This window comes from Trichosurus vulpecula, chromosome 5, assembly GCF_011100635.1.
Source record: "Trichosurus vulpecula isolate mTriVul1 chromosome 5, mTriVul1.pri, whole genome shotgun sequence".
NCBI lineage: Eukaryota > Metazoa > Chordata > Mammalia > Diprotodontia > Phalangeridae > Trichosurus > Trichosurus vulpecula.
This window is the reverse complement of record NC_050577.1, coordinates 286414299-286431187: the sequence shown is the minus strand read 5'-3', so window position 1 is coordinate 286431187 and position 16889 is coordinate 286414299. Positions and strand designations below refer to the sequence as shown.

The 16889-nt window shown below is 39.7% G+C and overlaps 1 protein-coding gene across 5 annotated transcripts in view; it reads left to right on the top strand.

Annotated features, from left to right (window-relative positions):
• IGF1 (insulin like growth factor 1) overlaps positions 1-9276 on the top strand; it is a 115641-nt gene extending 106365 nt beyond the window's left edge. For 3 of the 5 annotated variants that reach the window (XM_036759009.1, XM_036759008.1, XM_036759010.1), the window contains exon 5: positions 1838-9276. In XM_036759009.1, the coding sequence (XP_036614904.1) occupies positions 1838-1956 (119 nt within the window). In that variant the 3' untranslated portion in view covers positions 1957-9276. The remainder of the gene's footprint in view (positions 1-1837) is intronic. The other 2 variants (XM_036759012.1, XM_036759011.1) reach the window with 1 other exon arrangement.
• Positions 9277-16889: the final 7613 nt, after the last annotated feature.

The window sequence follows — 16889 nt, the reverse complement described above, 5'->3', positions numbered from 1 at the left end:
AGAGTTTAAAGGACTTGCCTGGGTCATACAGGCATGATGTGTCTTAGACCCACGTCTTGAGCTCATGTCTTTCTTACTCTATGGCTGACTCTCTACCTCCTGTGCCACCCTGCATCTCGTTATTATAGACATAGGGGATAGGGATCAAACCTGTCATTTCATCATTTCATTAGTGTATTCTTTGGTCAGGAAATGTAGGTAAAAGAGGTCAAGAGATCAGAGGTTCTTAACCATTTTGTATGTGTGTCCTAGACCCCTTTCACAATCTGGTAAATCTACAGACCCCTTCTTAGAACCATGCTTTTAAATGCATAAAGTAAAATACACCCAATTACAAAGGAAACCAATTATATTGAAGTATAATTATCATTTTTTTAAAAAATAACTTCATGGATCCCAGATTAAGAACCACTATAACATTTATGAGTCTTAGCACCTCTCTCTCCTAAATAAAAAAACTTCTCTGTAAAAGCCCAAAGAAAACATCCCCCATTGGGGTGTGGAATAAGATTATCCCAGGGGCATATTTAGCAGTGGGAAGTGGTCCACAAGCCTAGAACACACTCCCTCCTCATCTTGGCCATGCAGAATTCCAAACTTCCTTGAAAACTCAACCCAGGTACCACCTCCTACATGAGATATTTCCCAGTTACTAGCCTTTTCCTTCCTTATAATTGCTTTATAAATTTTTTGTTTCTATTTATGTTCTTGTATCTGCCAGTAGTCAGTCAAGAAATATTTATTAAGTGCTTAGAATGTGTCTGGCACTTGCTAAACACTGGCAAAAATACAGTCTCTGCCCTCAAGGAGCTCACTTTTTAATGGAGGAGACAACATGCAAATAACAATGTACATACATTAGATACATAGATAGATAGACAGATAGATAGATAGATAGATAGACAGAAAAGAGAGAGAAAAAGAGAGAAACAGACAAAGAGAGATGAAAGAGAAAGAGATAGAGTAAAAGAGAGAGGAGAGACAGAGAGAGGGAGAGAAAGCAGGAGAGTAGGAGAGAGAAGGAGAGAGAGAAAGAGACAGAGAGAAGAGAGAGAAAAGAGAGAGAGAGAGAGAGAATGGAAGGCAAATTTCCTACTCGAGGATAGAAACTGTCTTCCGGTTTTATATCCCCAATGCCTAATACATAATGAGCATTAAATAAACGTTTGTTGAATTGAATTCAATATTATTGATATATTGGAGAAGGCTAGGATCTATGTGGCATAGTGAATAGAGAGTCAGTCTTGGGGCAACAAAGGTATGGGTTCAAGTTCTGCCTCAGCTGTATGACCCTGGGCAAATAAGTCACTTAGCTGCTCAATGCTCTAGGTCACTTGTTCTCAAAATGTTGTCCAGGGGCCTGTAGGGTCCAAGAGGGCCCATAATGTTCAAACTATTTTATGATAATGCTGAGACATTGTAATTTCTAATATAGTAAATATTGATAGCTATAACCCATGTTGACCCCTTCTTTGGAGTCCTCTATAATTTTTAAGAGTATAGAGGGATCCTAAGACCAAAGATGTTTGAATACTACTTCTGTAGGCAACTTTCAAAGACTAAATTGCAGAGGAGGTGCTGACCCTTATTAGTAGAGGGAATTCTCTCACCTGCAGGTTCTCTATAACAATGAAATTACAGAGCTACTCCCTATCCACAGACCAGTCCAAAAGGCCTAATCTTTAGCTCTCAGCCTCTTATATATAGACCCATCATGACAGCAAAAGAAGCATCTGAATAGCGAAAAGACATAATTGGTTTCCACAAACAGTGATATCATATGCACTCATGAAGTCCCATCTGCTGGTTGAGACTGATTATTTTTGTTCATTTTCAGGAAATACATTTGAAGAACGCAAGCAGAGGGAGCTCAGGAAGCAGGAACTACAGAATGTAAGAACTACCATCCAAGGGCGAAGAATGAACATGCCACCTCTGCAGGATCCTTCTCTGTAAATAAGTTATTTGTTCAACATTGGAAGACTTTGAAAACAAAAACAAAACACACCGGTTGTTTTAATAAGCTTGATGAAAAGGCAAAACAATGAGCATTCTCCCAGGGGGGTGGGGGTGGGGGGAGGGGGATGGATTGAGCAAACATTCCAATGTTAAACCTCTTTAAAAGACTAGTGTCAACTCCTTGCTAAACATCTTCCCAGAGCTGCTATGTTGCTCTCTGATTCTGTAACTTCTCTATACTATCCTATACAAAAGCAAAACAAAATATATTCCCTTCCTTCTCGAAAGCCCACAAGTCCATGGGCCTCCATAGATGCAGTTGCTCAGAATCGATCTATGAACCCTTGGCTGGGAGAGCAACACATTCACCAGCCTTGTCTAAGTGTGTGTGTGTGTGTGTGTGTGTGTGTGTGTGTGTGTGTGTGTGCCCGTGTTTAATTTTTATTTGCACTTCTTTAACAAACAACAGGGCTGTTTGTTTTAATGGTGTCAGATAACAGTTGTTTGTCTTCTCCCTTCCCTTCCCATTCGCACAAAGCAAACACTCTCAGTAGCCGACCCCCAGCAGGAAAGTAACACCACGAGATTTGCAAACACACACAGCTTCCCATCTGTGGCACTTGGACCAAATATGGGTTGGATCCATTTAGTTTAAAGACAAAGGTTTCTTTCCTCACCCCCTACGCCGCCCACCTCTTCCTCCACAAGCAAGTAGGCACAATTTGCGAAACAAATTCTGTTGCAGACCCCAGTCTAAAAGCGAGCGCTCAGTGGCTCCTTCTGCAATCGAGGTAATTTCTTACTTTTCTTTTTTCCCATGTAAAAGCAGTATGTAAAGTTTAGCGTATCATTAATACAGAATATTATCAAATCGTACGTACAACTCTGTTTTCTAGTACAATGGTGCTATTTTGTAGTTCGTTATATGAAGGAGTCTGGCCAAAACCGTAACTGGTGAAAGCAAAATGAAGGAGAGATGAAGAAAGGGAAAAGGAATTGAAAAATCCATCTGGTTTTGATGGAAAGCAAACAGCATGCTTCCTCTCCCCCTCCACAAAAAAAGAAATTTCTTTCAAAAATAGAGCTAAAGATACCAAGAATGATTACCTCTTTCTCAATGAGAGAGTATTAAAAGAAAACAATCCAGCAAATAGTGTCAAGGGCTGGGAGTTAGAAGTCCTCCCTTTCCTTCCTTAATTTTGGGGACAAAATTATCCCTTTCTCACCCCATCCTCAAACTCTGCTGTGGACTCCACACTGTGTGACCTTGGCCAAGTCACTTCACCACTCTGTGCCTCAGTTTCCTCATCTGCAAAATGGGGAGAGTTCTTGTCATCTACCTACCTCACAGGAGTGGTGTGAGGATTAATAAGAAAAGGGTCTAGATTCTACCACACAAAAATGAATTGCTGGAGTGAAAGGAATCAATATCATAACCATAGGATGCATTCACAAATTACTCTAAACATCAACATGTTAATAGCTCACCAGGCTTCTCAGAAATATTTCAAAGCACATGGGATGCATTATATTTGAGGACTGGATAGAATTATGCATTTTGATTTCCACACACAAGTAGAAAAAGAGAGAAGAGGAAAAGACGGAGAAAAAGACAGATTCAGCCTGATTTCTACCAGTAAAGAGGAAGACATGGCTTAAATTTTCAGGATACAATGATTCTTTCAGGCAAACAGCCTCCATTTAGTAAATACCTCTCCTGGTGCATGAAATGATCATCTAGATTTCTGAAAATTTTAATTTGCTCCTTCCTTATAGGTCCATGTATCCCATGGTTCAAAATATTTAAGCAGTGTCTACTAAAATAATCACAGAACTACCGCCTTGAATAAATTTTCATCTAACCTCTGACTAATGCATCACTATATATGTATTTTTTTAAATTCAACTACTTTTCACCAAATTTGGTACCTAGCAAATTCTAAAGCATTTCTTTGAAATTTTGTTCCATGGGAAAAATTCTGTCCAGGAATCTATCATTAATATCCTACACTTTCTGGGGTGCCACAGAACTTCTTTCTTATGAAAGTGGACACTGAGAACAGTCCCACAGAGGCTCATTTTAGTCTGCTTTCCCCATTTTAAGCCCTAGGGATCCTTAAGAATGTGGCTATGACATTCAAGGCTGCTCTGAAGCACATTGATTTGGTGGTGTTAGGCCCTGGTCCCACAGTCAGCTGTTTGTTTCCCTAAGTTGCACTCAAGCATCTCTCCACTGGTCCTTTTCCCCAATCTCTAAAAACTCTTTGATTGTATATAACAGAGACATTAAACAGGGGGCTAAGAAACCAGATGTTAATTTAGTAGAATCAAATCTTTATTCCCAAGGAAATCTCAATCAGCAAGCATTTATAAATCTCCTACTGTGTGCCAGGCACTATGCTCTTTAAAAAATTAACTTCTGTTTGAGGTGGGGGAGGAAGAGAAAAAAATGTCATAATGTGAAAAGTCTTGTCATGCTGCCTCTCTAGCACTAATGGGGCTTTGTAAATATTCCGAGACTCATCCAATCTCAGAGTCAGAAGAGATCTTCAAAGTTTCCTGAGTCTACCCCACTCCCCAGTGTAAGAATGTCCTCAATGATTAAGCACATGAACTAGCTGACCTTCACATCTTTTTCCTCCACTTCCATGAAAAGCACTGAGCTCTCGGGCCTTTCTTACGAATCTTACTCTTTTTCATTTGAGGGGCCCATCTCTCCTTTATGCACTTAGTACGGTCACATAATACTGTAAGAAAGAGAACATTCTGGCTCCTCAGCTCACTGGGTCACTTCAATGGAAAATGGGAAGAGAGCTTTTCAATCTCTGAGTCCCTTAGTGTCAATATACCCTCCCTAATGGGGGTGGGGGGGAGGTATTTCAAATCAAAGGAGATCATGTATAGTAAAGCACTTTGCAAATACTTTGTAAAGGTCAGTTGTCAAATACCAAGTGTTGTGTTAAAGAACAGAAAAATACTGCCCTCCCCATTTAGAGTTAGATAACTAGAAGCAAAAATAGTCACCTCTTGAGCTGATATTAGGATAAGAATCAATACTTTATCTACTCAATCTGTTGATTTAGAAAGTTTTCTTTTTAAAAATAGTCTACAATATGTGCTTTTAGGAATGGGAAGCTGTAAAGAGAAAAAAGGGAAAAAGGAGGAATGACAGTTTTTTTTTAATTCCTTGGCAACAGATTCAAAATACTTTCTTAAATCAATCAATTGATTAACAAAAATAAATTAAGCTCCTACTATGTGCCAGGCACCATGCTTGTTGCTAGTGATACAAAAACAACGACATCACAACAAAAATAAAATAATCTCTACTTTCATGGAGCTTACATTCTTTAAGGGGAGACAGCATGTACATATCAGTCAATAAGCATTTATTATGCACCTATTTGTGTGCCAGGGATTGGAGAGACAAAGACACACATGCAAAAAGAAACCATACTACATATCTAATACAATGTCATTTTGTATTGTGGATAGTGTCAATCTATTTCCAGTCAAGAAGCTTTTGTTGAGTTTTGTATTCAAAACTGTCCTCGCCTGCACAAGAGGCTGCAAAAAAGATTAATCTTGGCCATTGAGAAAGTAGTGATAGACACTGTAGCTGGCCAACACTCCCTTCCTAAAGAGGCTACCCTGGTAGCTCTTTTAGTAGTGGCATTAGTTTAAATTCCCCAGCCTCCAGCATAACTTCCAAGGGGCCTTTCCTGGGCCCCCTGACCCAGAATGGTGCAGGATACTCTGGATGTTAGCTAGACCCCAGCTACTGGTCTCTTTGTTTTCTCTACTAATTTTATACTGGAAAAGGAAAAGAATTATCACCACCACAAGAAGAGATTGTCCAAAGCAAAAGAGCCCACTGCTTTGGTCAGTGCAGTGCAATAAAAGCTCTGGGTTTAAATCCCAACTCTGCCAATTACTACTTGTGTGTCTTTGGGTCTCAATTTCTGCATCTATATAATAAGATTGAACTAGATGACTGCTATGGTCTATGACAAATCAACAAGTTCTTATTAAGGGCCTGTGATGCACAAGGCACTCTCCTAGGTGCTGATAATACAACCACAAAAAATAGGACTGCTCCTGCCTGGAAGGAGCTCATATTTTACTACAATCCCATCCTTTAACCATTATCAAAAGAAGGGATTCTGATGAACAGTCAAGCTTGGTAGCAAACAGACTAGGTGTGGTCCTCTTTCCCATCAAAATTTCCCTCTCCCGTGGATACAGAAAAACTACTTACACTTACCAGTCTAGAATACATGCTAGAGGATTCATGGTGGCATGGTGGCATTCTGAGCAGAAATCAAATTCCTGATCAGTTTCTGAAAATTTTTTAAAAATAAAATAAAATCCTAGGCAGGAGCCATTTCCAAACTGCCCCTGCCCTTGAGGGGTTAGTTTGTTGGTATGTAGGAAGTCCCCTATGCCAGATGGCTCGAGGGTCTCCATCATGAACAAATACATTTCCTAGGAGGCTTCTAGAGGAGTATATAGCAGTCCATCTTGCTTTCCTGTTTACGGATTTGGCCAGCAATGCCAAAGTGGTGCTATTGTTTGTTTAAGAAAGTACTTGACTAAAACACAAAAGAAAGCATAGAAATATTTTTTTAAAGTATTGAAAAAAACCAATGATTCTATAGATGTAAGGCTTATTGAAATAGAATTAGGTCTAGCCATCACCTTTCACCTTTTTTTTTACTCACTCACAAGTAGCAAAGCCTCCAAATGGTTAACTTGGGGGCAGGGGTAGAAGTTGGACATTAAGGTCAGCATAGGCCCTCCATGACTTTGTAAGCTCTTGAACTTGGAAAACTCATGAGGATATTAATGGAACTGAATACCTTGGTTCAAGGCACAAACATAAGTGAAGGACAGCATTTCTAAGTGAATGGCAGAGCTCAAATAGAGGTGCAGTCAAGGGTTGGTTGCCCTGTTGTCTGCTCCCAGGGCAGAAAGTCAAAAGAAAGGAGCAAATGAGGGGTGTGGGTGGGGATGTGCAGTCACTGCTAAGAATATTTTCTCCCCTTTCTCCCTATGACATTCTTCAGCACTTCCTCATTCATGGAAGATGTTCACCCTTCATTTAAACATCTCAGTGAGCATTTAGCCCTTACTCATATAGAAAGCAAAGTTTTTTATCTTTGCAAGGAGCCATGCCATATAGCATTTCCAATGTGAGACATAGGTTATCTACTGATAAAGGTAAAAAAGAGGACAACTTATGAGAAAGAGTTGAAAGATATGGCTAACAATCTGTGAAGTTTTTTTTTAAACTTTATATTGTCTTTATGATTATCTTAACGTGCAAAAATGACTCAGTTCTTCTTTCTGTCATTTTTTTCCTTTTTTTGGAATAAGGGGTAATAAGTTAAAACCCAAATAGTCTTTGAAACAATAGGCTAGTTAGGAAAAAATGTATGTTTGACTTAATGAAGTAATAATCAGTCTATTTAAGATAGTTTGCATTTATTTTTTAGTATTAAAGGAATTGTACTAATTTATTTGAGAGGTACTTGCTATGGTTGGCTCTCTATGAGAACACTGCTTCCCACCCAAAGCAAGCTCAAAAAGTGCCACACCTTCTTCCCAGTCTTCCCACTGGCAAATCTGTTCAGCACCATTGATATCAAATTTCAGCCATTACATTTCTTCCATCCTCCTCACCCTACCAACCACACACATACCTATAGTGACAAAGCCCAGATCATGCCTCAGTGAAACTGACCACAAATGATGTGATTTCATTAAGAAAAAGCTAAAAGGAAAGCTGTTAAGGTTTGTGTTCTTGTTTGTTTGTTTGTTTGCTTTTACCAATGCTAATATTTAATCCTATAGTATACACTTTGCTTGTCATTATTTTACTTTTTTAAAAAGAAGCTTTCCTTTCCAAAGTTAGAACCTGACAAATATCAGTCTTTTCTTTGTGATTCCTACCCCCCCCACCCCAAAGAAATGATGGGAAGAATGGATGGTGTTCTGGCATATCATGCAGAGTAGAAAGATTTCCATCTGACAGTGAACAAGATAACCAAGAAACCTCATTTTGAAAGCACAGAGGATTGGATTTGGTTTCCATCTGTTTCTTTTTCTATTGTCTTTTTTTTCCCTTCCAGTTAACATGTTGGTGGTATTTGGAAAGGTAGGGGCAGATGATTCTAGAAGTGTTGAGCTGGAAGGGACCAGTTTGAATCACCAGCTGAACCTTTTCTTTGTATCTGCTCCTTTTTCATACATTACTACAAACGAGTCACAAGCGTGAGCGGATGCTCTCCTTCCATTCTTCCTTGGTCCTTATTATGTTCTTTCTGCAAAGGGAAAGAGAATCTACTTTTTTAAAATACTCTCCCTGTGTTATGACAAGAGGAAGACAGAAGAGCAAATGTCCCCATTCCCTGATAATAAAAGAAACTAAAGACCTTAAGTCTTTGTTAGAGGATGTCAACTGAATCCCATCTGCCACTTTGTGTATGGCAGTCCATCATTGTTTGACCCAGAATGTCTTTTGGTTGTGTAGGCCCAAATCATATATGAAAATAATTATTTGTCTTTGGCCCAAAATGCACTGACCTTGAAGTTAGGAACTATCTCTTCCCAAGACCCACCTGACAGCTTGATTCTATTAATCTTTCTTTTCATCTTATTTTGCTCTGCCATCTCTGGTCACTCTTAAAATAAATACATCTGCTGCTAATCACCCAGCAGGAGTGCCTCTCAAACCCAACCTATTTACCAGCCATTTTTTGCTATATCTCATTATAACTCCTATTCAGAGTAAGATTAGCAAAAGTTTTCCAATGTCATTTACCATGTATCCAGTTTACACAAGGGCTCCAAGCACTATACAAGATCCTCTTTGGATAAAGAGAGTTAATGAAGTATGAGGACTATGGTTCTATCTAGCATTTTGCTTCATTATATTTTTATCACTTTTATAAGGCCAAATGTGCTAAACAGACCCCCTGGCACTGAACCCATACCTTCCCTGCTACTTTGTAACCTGAAAATGGCAATCGGTAGTTCATTATGATATGTCTTAGCTAAAAAAAAAGCATATTTTTCAAGAAATTAATCCTGATTGTATTTGAAATTATTATTCAGTTCATTTATGGTGAAGGAATATTGATCCTGATGACTTCTAAAAATGTAACTAACTGAATCATTATCTTTCATTTACTGTTGTAATAAGCATATTTGGAAAATGTACGGCTAGAGAGTCATAATAAAGTGATATTATCTTCCTTTTCTTTAGTAATTACATTAAAATTAATCATGTTTGATTAATCAGTCTGTTTTGGATAACACTGGCGTAATGTGTCATTCCTTAAGAATTCAGCTATAACATCAATTGATCAACAGACTTTTAAGTGCTTGCCTATGTGTTCTCAACAATCAAGGATGACAGTTAAGCCAAACGAGAACTCCAATTATACATGAACCCAAATCAACCACCTGTTGAAAGGAAAGCATGCCATTGACAATAGGCAACCAAATCTATGCAAACTATGCCACATAAATAGGAATAATAAAGTGTCAAGAGCTATCAGACCACAATCCAATGTGATCCAACAATGGATAATGCTTAGCGTGGAGCACTGGCAATTCTCGACACAAGACCCCAGCAGAGGATTACGTCATATGTGACAAATTACATATCCACAGAGACTCACATGCATATATGTGGTGAACGAGAACGGGGCTCTTTTTCAAGTGCTGAGATCTCCTGTTTTAATAAAACATTCTGGTTCCACATTGAAAAGACATTAAGACAACATGCCAAGTGTGGTGACACAAGCATGTGATCCCTGCTACTAGGAAAAGTTGAGGCTGCTGGATTGCTTGAGTTTGGGAGTTCTGAGCTACAGTATGACTAAAGCCAATCAAAGGTCCACATTGAGTTGGGAACCAATATGATGAGCCCCAGGAAGCAGAGAACTGCCAGGCTCCTTAAAGAGGAACAAACTGGACCAAGATAAAAATAGAGCTGATCAAAGCCTCTGTGTCAATCAGCAGTGGGTCTGAGAGACCTGCTGCATGTGAAAGACTACTGCATTTCCAGGCTGAGCAAGAAAGGGAGATGGATGCAGGGAAGGGAGGGAGGAAGGAATGGAGGAAGGAAGGGAGGGAGGGAGGGAGGGAGGAAGGAAGGAAGGAAGGAAGGAAGGAAGGAAGGAAGGAAGGATGGGATGGAAGGAGGGAAGTGAAAAACATTGGGAATGACAAGGTAAAATGAGGTAAAAACAACTCTAGCCTTCTTCTAGTTTTAAACTCTATTGTTAGAGATTTAGAAAAACATCTACCCAAATACAGCAAAGCCAAGTACCTTGTATACTCTATTTGCTACACCCCTATTCACAGCTTGAAATGACACATTCTATGTGTGAATTTAGACAGCTAAAGTCATGGTGGTTATCTCCTGAAAAGCACTCAAACCACCAAGATAAACATAATCAATGGGATCTCCTTGGCAGTCAGAGGTATTGAGAACCATTCAGCATATATCCTCATTCTTGTCCTGATGCCCACCCGTGTTAGAATGCCAGCACTCAATGATGAGCACTGTTTCCCATCATGTGTGTCACTGTTGTGATGCAGGAGAAGACCAGAGCACCACAAAAGTGTCATTGGTTAAACTCTGATCTTCTCTGAGCCCTCTTATGCTCCTGGGAAAAGTCCACATAAGGATTTCTCATTCATGTCCACATGAAGAACTTTTCTTGCTAAAATGGAAAACTCTAAAAGGTGATCACAAAGAATCCTATTTCCTGGAAAATTATATAAGACCAACCAGTCATTGTTTTCTTGAGCTACTGAAGTTTAGATCTATTAATAGTAATGAATCAATACTTTTAAAGAGAGATGCAGGTCTAGAGGTTCGTGCTTCTCACTGCCCAATGATCACATAAGTCTACCAACCCCAAAGGGTTCTGTCATTCAGTAGATACAAAGGTTAACATACCCTTGGGTTTTACTTTATATGGAAATACATTGCCAACTTCATGGTCTACTGTATGAAAATCCTGGGAAGGATGGCAATTAGAGAGCACCTATCTAATGTATTTGTATGGAGACTTTATAACTCTGTGAGGTCTAATAAAGGATGATGGTTGGTAACATCTGGCTTTTAAATGTTCTTTGATTCAACCTATGAAGGAAATTCTGAAAAAGCTGAAACAATCACTGGAAACAGAAATGTAGATAAATCTGCTCTAAGACAACACATCCAAAGAAAGATTTGACCCTGGTAAGGACCAAAATGTTGCCTGAGAAATTTCATGGGATCATAGATTTACAATTGGAAGGACTCTCAGAAGTCTTTGAGTCTAATCCCTTCAATTTACAGATATGAAACTGAAGTCCAGAAATGTCATAGTTGTAGACTTAGAAATAGAAGTGACATCAAAAGCCATGTGGTTCAGCCCCTTCCTTTTACAGATAAAGAAAATAAGGCACCGTCACTGCTTTAGAAGCTGGGAGAGACCACAAAGACTCTCTGGTCCAACTCTCATTTTACATAAGAAACCAAGGCCTGGGGAGGTCAAGTAACTCATCAAAGGTCACATAGGTGGTAAGCATTTGAGGTAGAATTTAACGTCACACCATTTCTTCTGACCCTAGTGTCAGTACTTGATCAGACTCATGATGCTCCCTCCAAAGTGATCTCGGGGCATTGGAAGGATCACAGGTCCATGACGATAAGATGACATGGATTCCTACAGCAATAAGTCACCCAGGCAGATGCTGCCCTCTCAGAAAAAAATTTACCTTGGACTATGAGGTATCTGCCCCTTATCTGCTGGTTCTTATGTAATTCCCCATACAAGTCAATGAGAGAATCTCTTTCATATATGTTGACAATTCAACTGACCCAAGCTGGCTATTTTTTTTACAGTAGCCATGATGAATTAAGCTCAACTATTCACACTTTCTCATTCAGTCCCCTTAGGATTAATGTACATATTTTCAAGACTAGTGAATGGGATTCAGGGCAAAGTCTATGACCTGTGGAGCAGGATTTCTCTCTGCATGAAACTCGCCAGGCCCATATGGTGATCAAACCATGACCTGGGACTCATTAGCACTATGCTCTAAGCAGCCCAAAACAAATACAGATTTGGAGCCAATAGGATTTCAAACCACACATGAGAATGTAATCAACCGGGAAAAAGAAAAAATATGTATGCCAATACTATTTCTATATAAGCAAGAAGTAAATTAGGTACTGAACTGGTAGTCAGGAAACTTTAGACTTGAATCCTATCCCAGATATTTATTAGCTATATCACCCTGGTCAAGTCACTTTTAATTTTCCTGAGCCTCATTTTTCACATCTATAAAGTGAGAATAATCAAAGAATCTAAAAAGGAAGCACAGAGTAAAACATACCATCAGAGTAGCGTGGGTTCCAGTTAGTTTTTAAACAAAATTAAATGACTGTGGAAGTCACTTAATCTTTCAATGCCCCAGGCCACTCTCTAAGACTATAAATTGCAGAAACAAGGGTTGATCTGTTTCTGTAAAGGACATTTCCTCACTGGAATTGCTTACACAAGTGAAATCACAGATTCTGTCAAAAATATAGCCTAAGTGTAAGGATCAAATGAGATCGAGCATATAAAGCAATTTATAAACTTTAAAGCATTCAGTAAATGTCAGCTATTATTAAGAGATTCACAAAATGTCATTCTTTCTCCATGAACTCCAGTTATACTATTGCCACCCGGGCATTTCAACCTGGATGGGCTGCTGTCACCTTAAACATGTCTAAAACCAAATTAACCCTGTTCTCCTCCACACAGACACCCCCAAAAGCAACCAGCTTCCCTTCTTTATTTATCTTTTTTTTGTTAATATCACCCTTCTCCCAGTCATCACAACTAAAATGCTGGAGGGACTTCTGCTTCCTTTTTCTCCATCATTGCCCCGATATGTTCTCAGCAAGTCCTGTGGAATCTTCCTTTATAATGCATCTTACTTCATTCCCTTCCTTTCTTTTTCTATTCAGTCTTGTTTTATTTGCAGTTCCAAATCTTCTCCCTCCCCTCCTCTCTCTGTTCACACAAATATTCCCAGATTTTTCTGAAATCATGCCCTCCATCATTTCTTACAGCACAATAGCATTCTATCATATTCATATACCATAACTTGTTTAGTCTCCCCCCACCCCAAGCACCCATTGAGAGAGCAAGGTAAAAAAATCATTATAAATATGAAAACAAATTACTTCATTAGTCATATTCCAAGGAGAAAAAGGAACAGAAGAAAATGTGCTTCAATCTCCACTCTGGATCTGCCACCTCTCCCTCTCCCTCTCTCTCTCCCTCTCCCTCTCTTTCTCCCTTTCCCTTTCCTTCTCTCTCCTTCTGTGTGTGTGTGTGTGTGTGTGTGAGAGAGAGAGAGAGAGAGAGAGAGAGAGAGAGAGAGAGAGAGAGAGAGAGTGTATCATGTTTTATCAAAAGTCCCTTAGAATCGTGGTGGGTCATTGTGTTGATCAAAGTTCCTAACACAGGTGCTCCATCAACAACCACCTCACCATCCATACTTTGTGGAACCATCAGTTACAGCAAATGGAGAAGTTTTGAATGCTGTGGATAAGTTCACTTACCTTGGTAGTGTACTTTCAAGGGATGTACACGTTGATAATAAGATTGATGCATGCATTGCCAGAACCAGCTCAGTGTTTGGGAGGCTCTGAAGGAAAGTATGGGAGAGAAAAGGTATTAGACTGACTACCAAACTGAAGGTCTCCAGAGCTGTGGTGCTGACCTCATTGTAGGCCTGTGAAACCTGGACCACATGCCAGCACCATGCCAGGAAACTGAATCACTTCCATTTGAACTGTCTTTGGAAGATTCTGAAGATCACCTGGCAGGAAAAGATACCAGACCCTGAGGTCCTTACTTCAACTAAATGCAAAGCTTTCAAACTCTGCTTCAGAGACCATGACTCCAATGGGCTAGCCATGTTGTTCAAATGCAAACTGTAAGCTTGCCAAAAAGACTATTTTATGGAGAATCATGCAAGACAAGTATTCACATGGTGGTCAGAAGAAACGATACAAGGACATTCTCAAGGTCTCTCTTAAGAACTTTGGAATTAATTGTGTGACATGGGAGACATTGGCACATGCCTAGCATGGCATGCCCACATCAGAGGAGGTGCTGTGCTCTATGAGCAAAGCAGAATTGAAACAGCTCAAAGGAAATGCAGGATGCACAAATTTAGAGAATCCACTCCAAATGTTCACATGGACTATTTGTGCCCAACCTGTGGCAGAGCATTCTGAGCTCATATTGGCTTGATCACTCACAGTCAGACACATTGAAACTTGACCCTAGCATAGTGGTGTCATTTTAATCCTCTTGAAGAACAAAGGACAACAACCAACCAATCATTACAATATTGCTGTTACTATCTAAATTAATCTCCTGATTCTGCCAATTTCAGTTTGCCTCAGTTCATATAAGTCTTCCCAGGTTTCTCTGAAACCTTCCCTTTCATCATTTCTTATACCAAAATGGTATTCCATCACATTCATACACCAGAACTTGTTCAACCCTTCCCTAATTGTTGCCCCACCTTACTTTCCAATTCTTTGCTACCTCAAAAAGAGCTGCTATAAATATTTTTGTATGTATTGTCCCTTTTCATCTTTCTTTGGGGTCATCCCTCCCTTTCTATCCCTACCTCCCCCAATGTCCTTCAGGTCCTTATCATTCTCTGCTTGGATTCTTGCAGAAAGCTGCCAAGTGTTGTTTCTAACTCTGACCTCTGCATCCTTCTAATTCATCCTACATGACACCATTTCTATTCAATTCAAGATTCCATTTGATTACACAAACAATTACTCAGTGGCTTATTTGGGCATTCCTCCTTTCCAAGACATTCAGCAACACACACATTTACCTAAAATATAAAAGACAAACTGGATTCTGCATGTAAATTCCCCATTACAACCACATTAATGTCCCCACTGTTCATTGAATAGATCATACATATCTCAAACTTTTCTCTCCTACTCCTCCCTGCCCCCCAAAACCTTCCCCTCACCTCTTCAACCATCCAGATCTTCCTTCTCCCTCAAGACTAGCTCCCATCACATCTCCTCCTTCTCTGGTCACTCCACCTCACAAGTATCATTCTCTCCACTATCTATACCACTTCTTCCTACTAGTGATCTATTGCTTCTCCAGGTTGATTGATTTTTCATGTAGGCTAATCCTGTCATCAATGCTAGACTAGAGAGCCCTTGGGGACAGCAAGGACTACACTGTAACTTCCATTTGTTCACTGTACCTTTGAATAGTGCTTATATCATAGAATCATTGATTTAGATCTGAAGGGACTTTGGATGTCATTGGGTCTAGTCCATCAAACACCCCTTTACTTTGCAAATGAAGAAACTGAAGTACAGAGAGGTGAAGTGATTTGGCATAATAGGATCACAAGTCTAAAGCTAAGAGGGACTTTAGAGTTCATTAGAATCAGCCCCACTCATTTTATAGAAGAGGAAACTGTGGCCTATAAAGTGAAGTTACTTCTGATAGTAAGGAGATCTTGAACTGGAAGGAACCTCAGAAGCCATCTAATTCCAACCACCATGCACCTGGGTAGCATAGAGGCTAGAGCAATTGATCTGGAGTCAGAAGGGAACTGGGGTAGAATCCTGTTTCAAACATTTACTAATTGTGTGACCCTGGGCAAATCACTTCACCAATGTAAATATTGGATTCCATATCTGTAAAATGAGGAAGTGAGAACCAATAACCTCTAACATTCCTTCTACCTCTAAATCCATAAGCGAATGATCTGTAAAATATAGATAATAATGGTTGTAGAACTCATTTCTCAGGGCTATTGCGAAGATCAAGTGAGGTATTCGTGTGTGTGTGTGTGTGTGTGTGTGTGTGTGTGTGTGTGTGTGTAGATACAGATACAAAAAAATTAGTAAGCCCTAAAGAGTTCTGTAAATGGGAGCTACCAATTTATCGGACATCATGAGGAGCTGTTGTTGTTCAGTTGTTTCAGTCATGTCCAATTCTTTGTGACCCTATTTGGGGGTTTCTTGGCAAAGATACTGGAGTAGTTTGGCACTTAACTTCTCCAGCTCATTTTACAGATGAGGAAACTGAGGCAAACAGAACTAAATGACTTGTGGGCTAGTTAGCTAGTCTGAGGCCAGATTTGAACTCAGGAAGGTAAGTTTTCCTAACTTTAGGCCCAGAACTCTATCTATTACACCACCTAGCCATCCTATTATGAGAAGAGGGGTCAGGAAATTCTTTAGGAAGAAGAGCTAGGACTTACCGAGAGCTTTAAGATTTGTAAAGCACTTTATACATGTTGTCTCCTGTGATTCTCACAACAACCTTGGGAAGTAGGTGTCATTATTAATCCCCATTTTACAGATGTAGAAACTGAGGCTGAGAGAGTTGAAGTGATTTTCCCAGGGTCACACAGCTAGTGTCTGAGGCAGGACTCAAACCCAGGTCTTCCTGAGCCCAAATCTAGTGCTGTAATCACTGTGCCACCTGGAATTTGGCATTAGAGCTAGGCTTTGAAAGATTGATTGGATTTGATAGGTGGCAATAAAGAGAGTCTTTCAATCAGGGGGACAGGATGAGCAAATTTGCTGAAGTGGGAAAATACCAACAGTGCCAAAGGGACACTATGACATAGCACAATTTGACAGCATCCCAGTAAGGCAGAAATAGAAGATAAGATTAAAATTATAGGTTATTTTTCAGTTAGATGGGACCTCAAATGCCAGCCTAAGCAGTATGATTTCTTCTCAATAGCCAATGGATAGACTTTGGTGATTTTTGAGCAAAGAGATGACTTGATAGGAGATGTGTGACTGGATAGACTGGAAGAGGAGACAGAGAAACAGGTGACAGTTTCCAAAGAGGGCTATG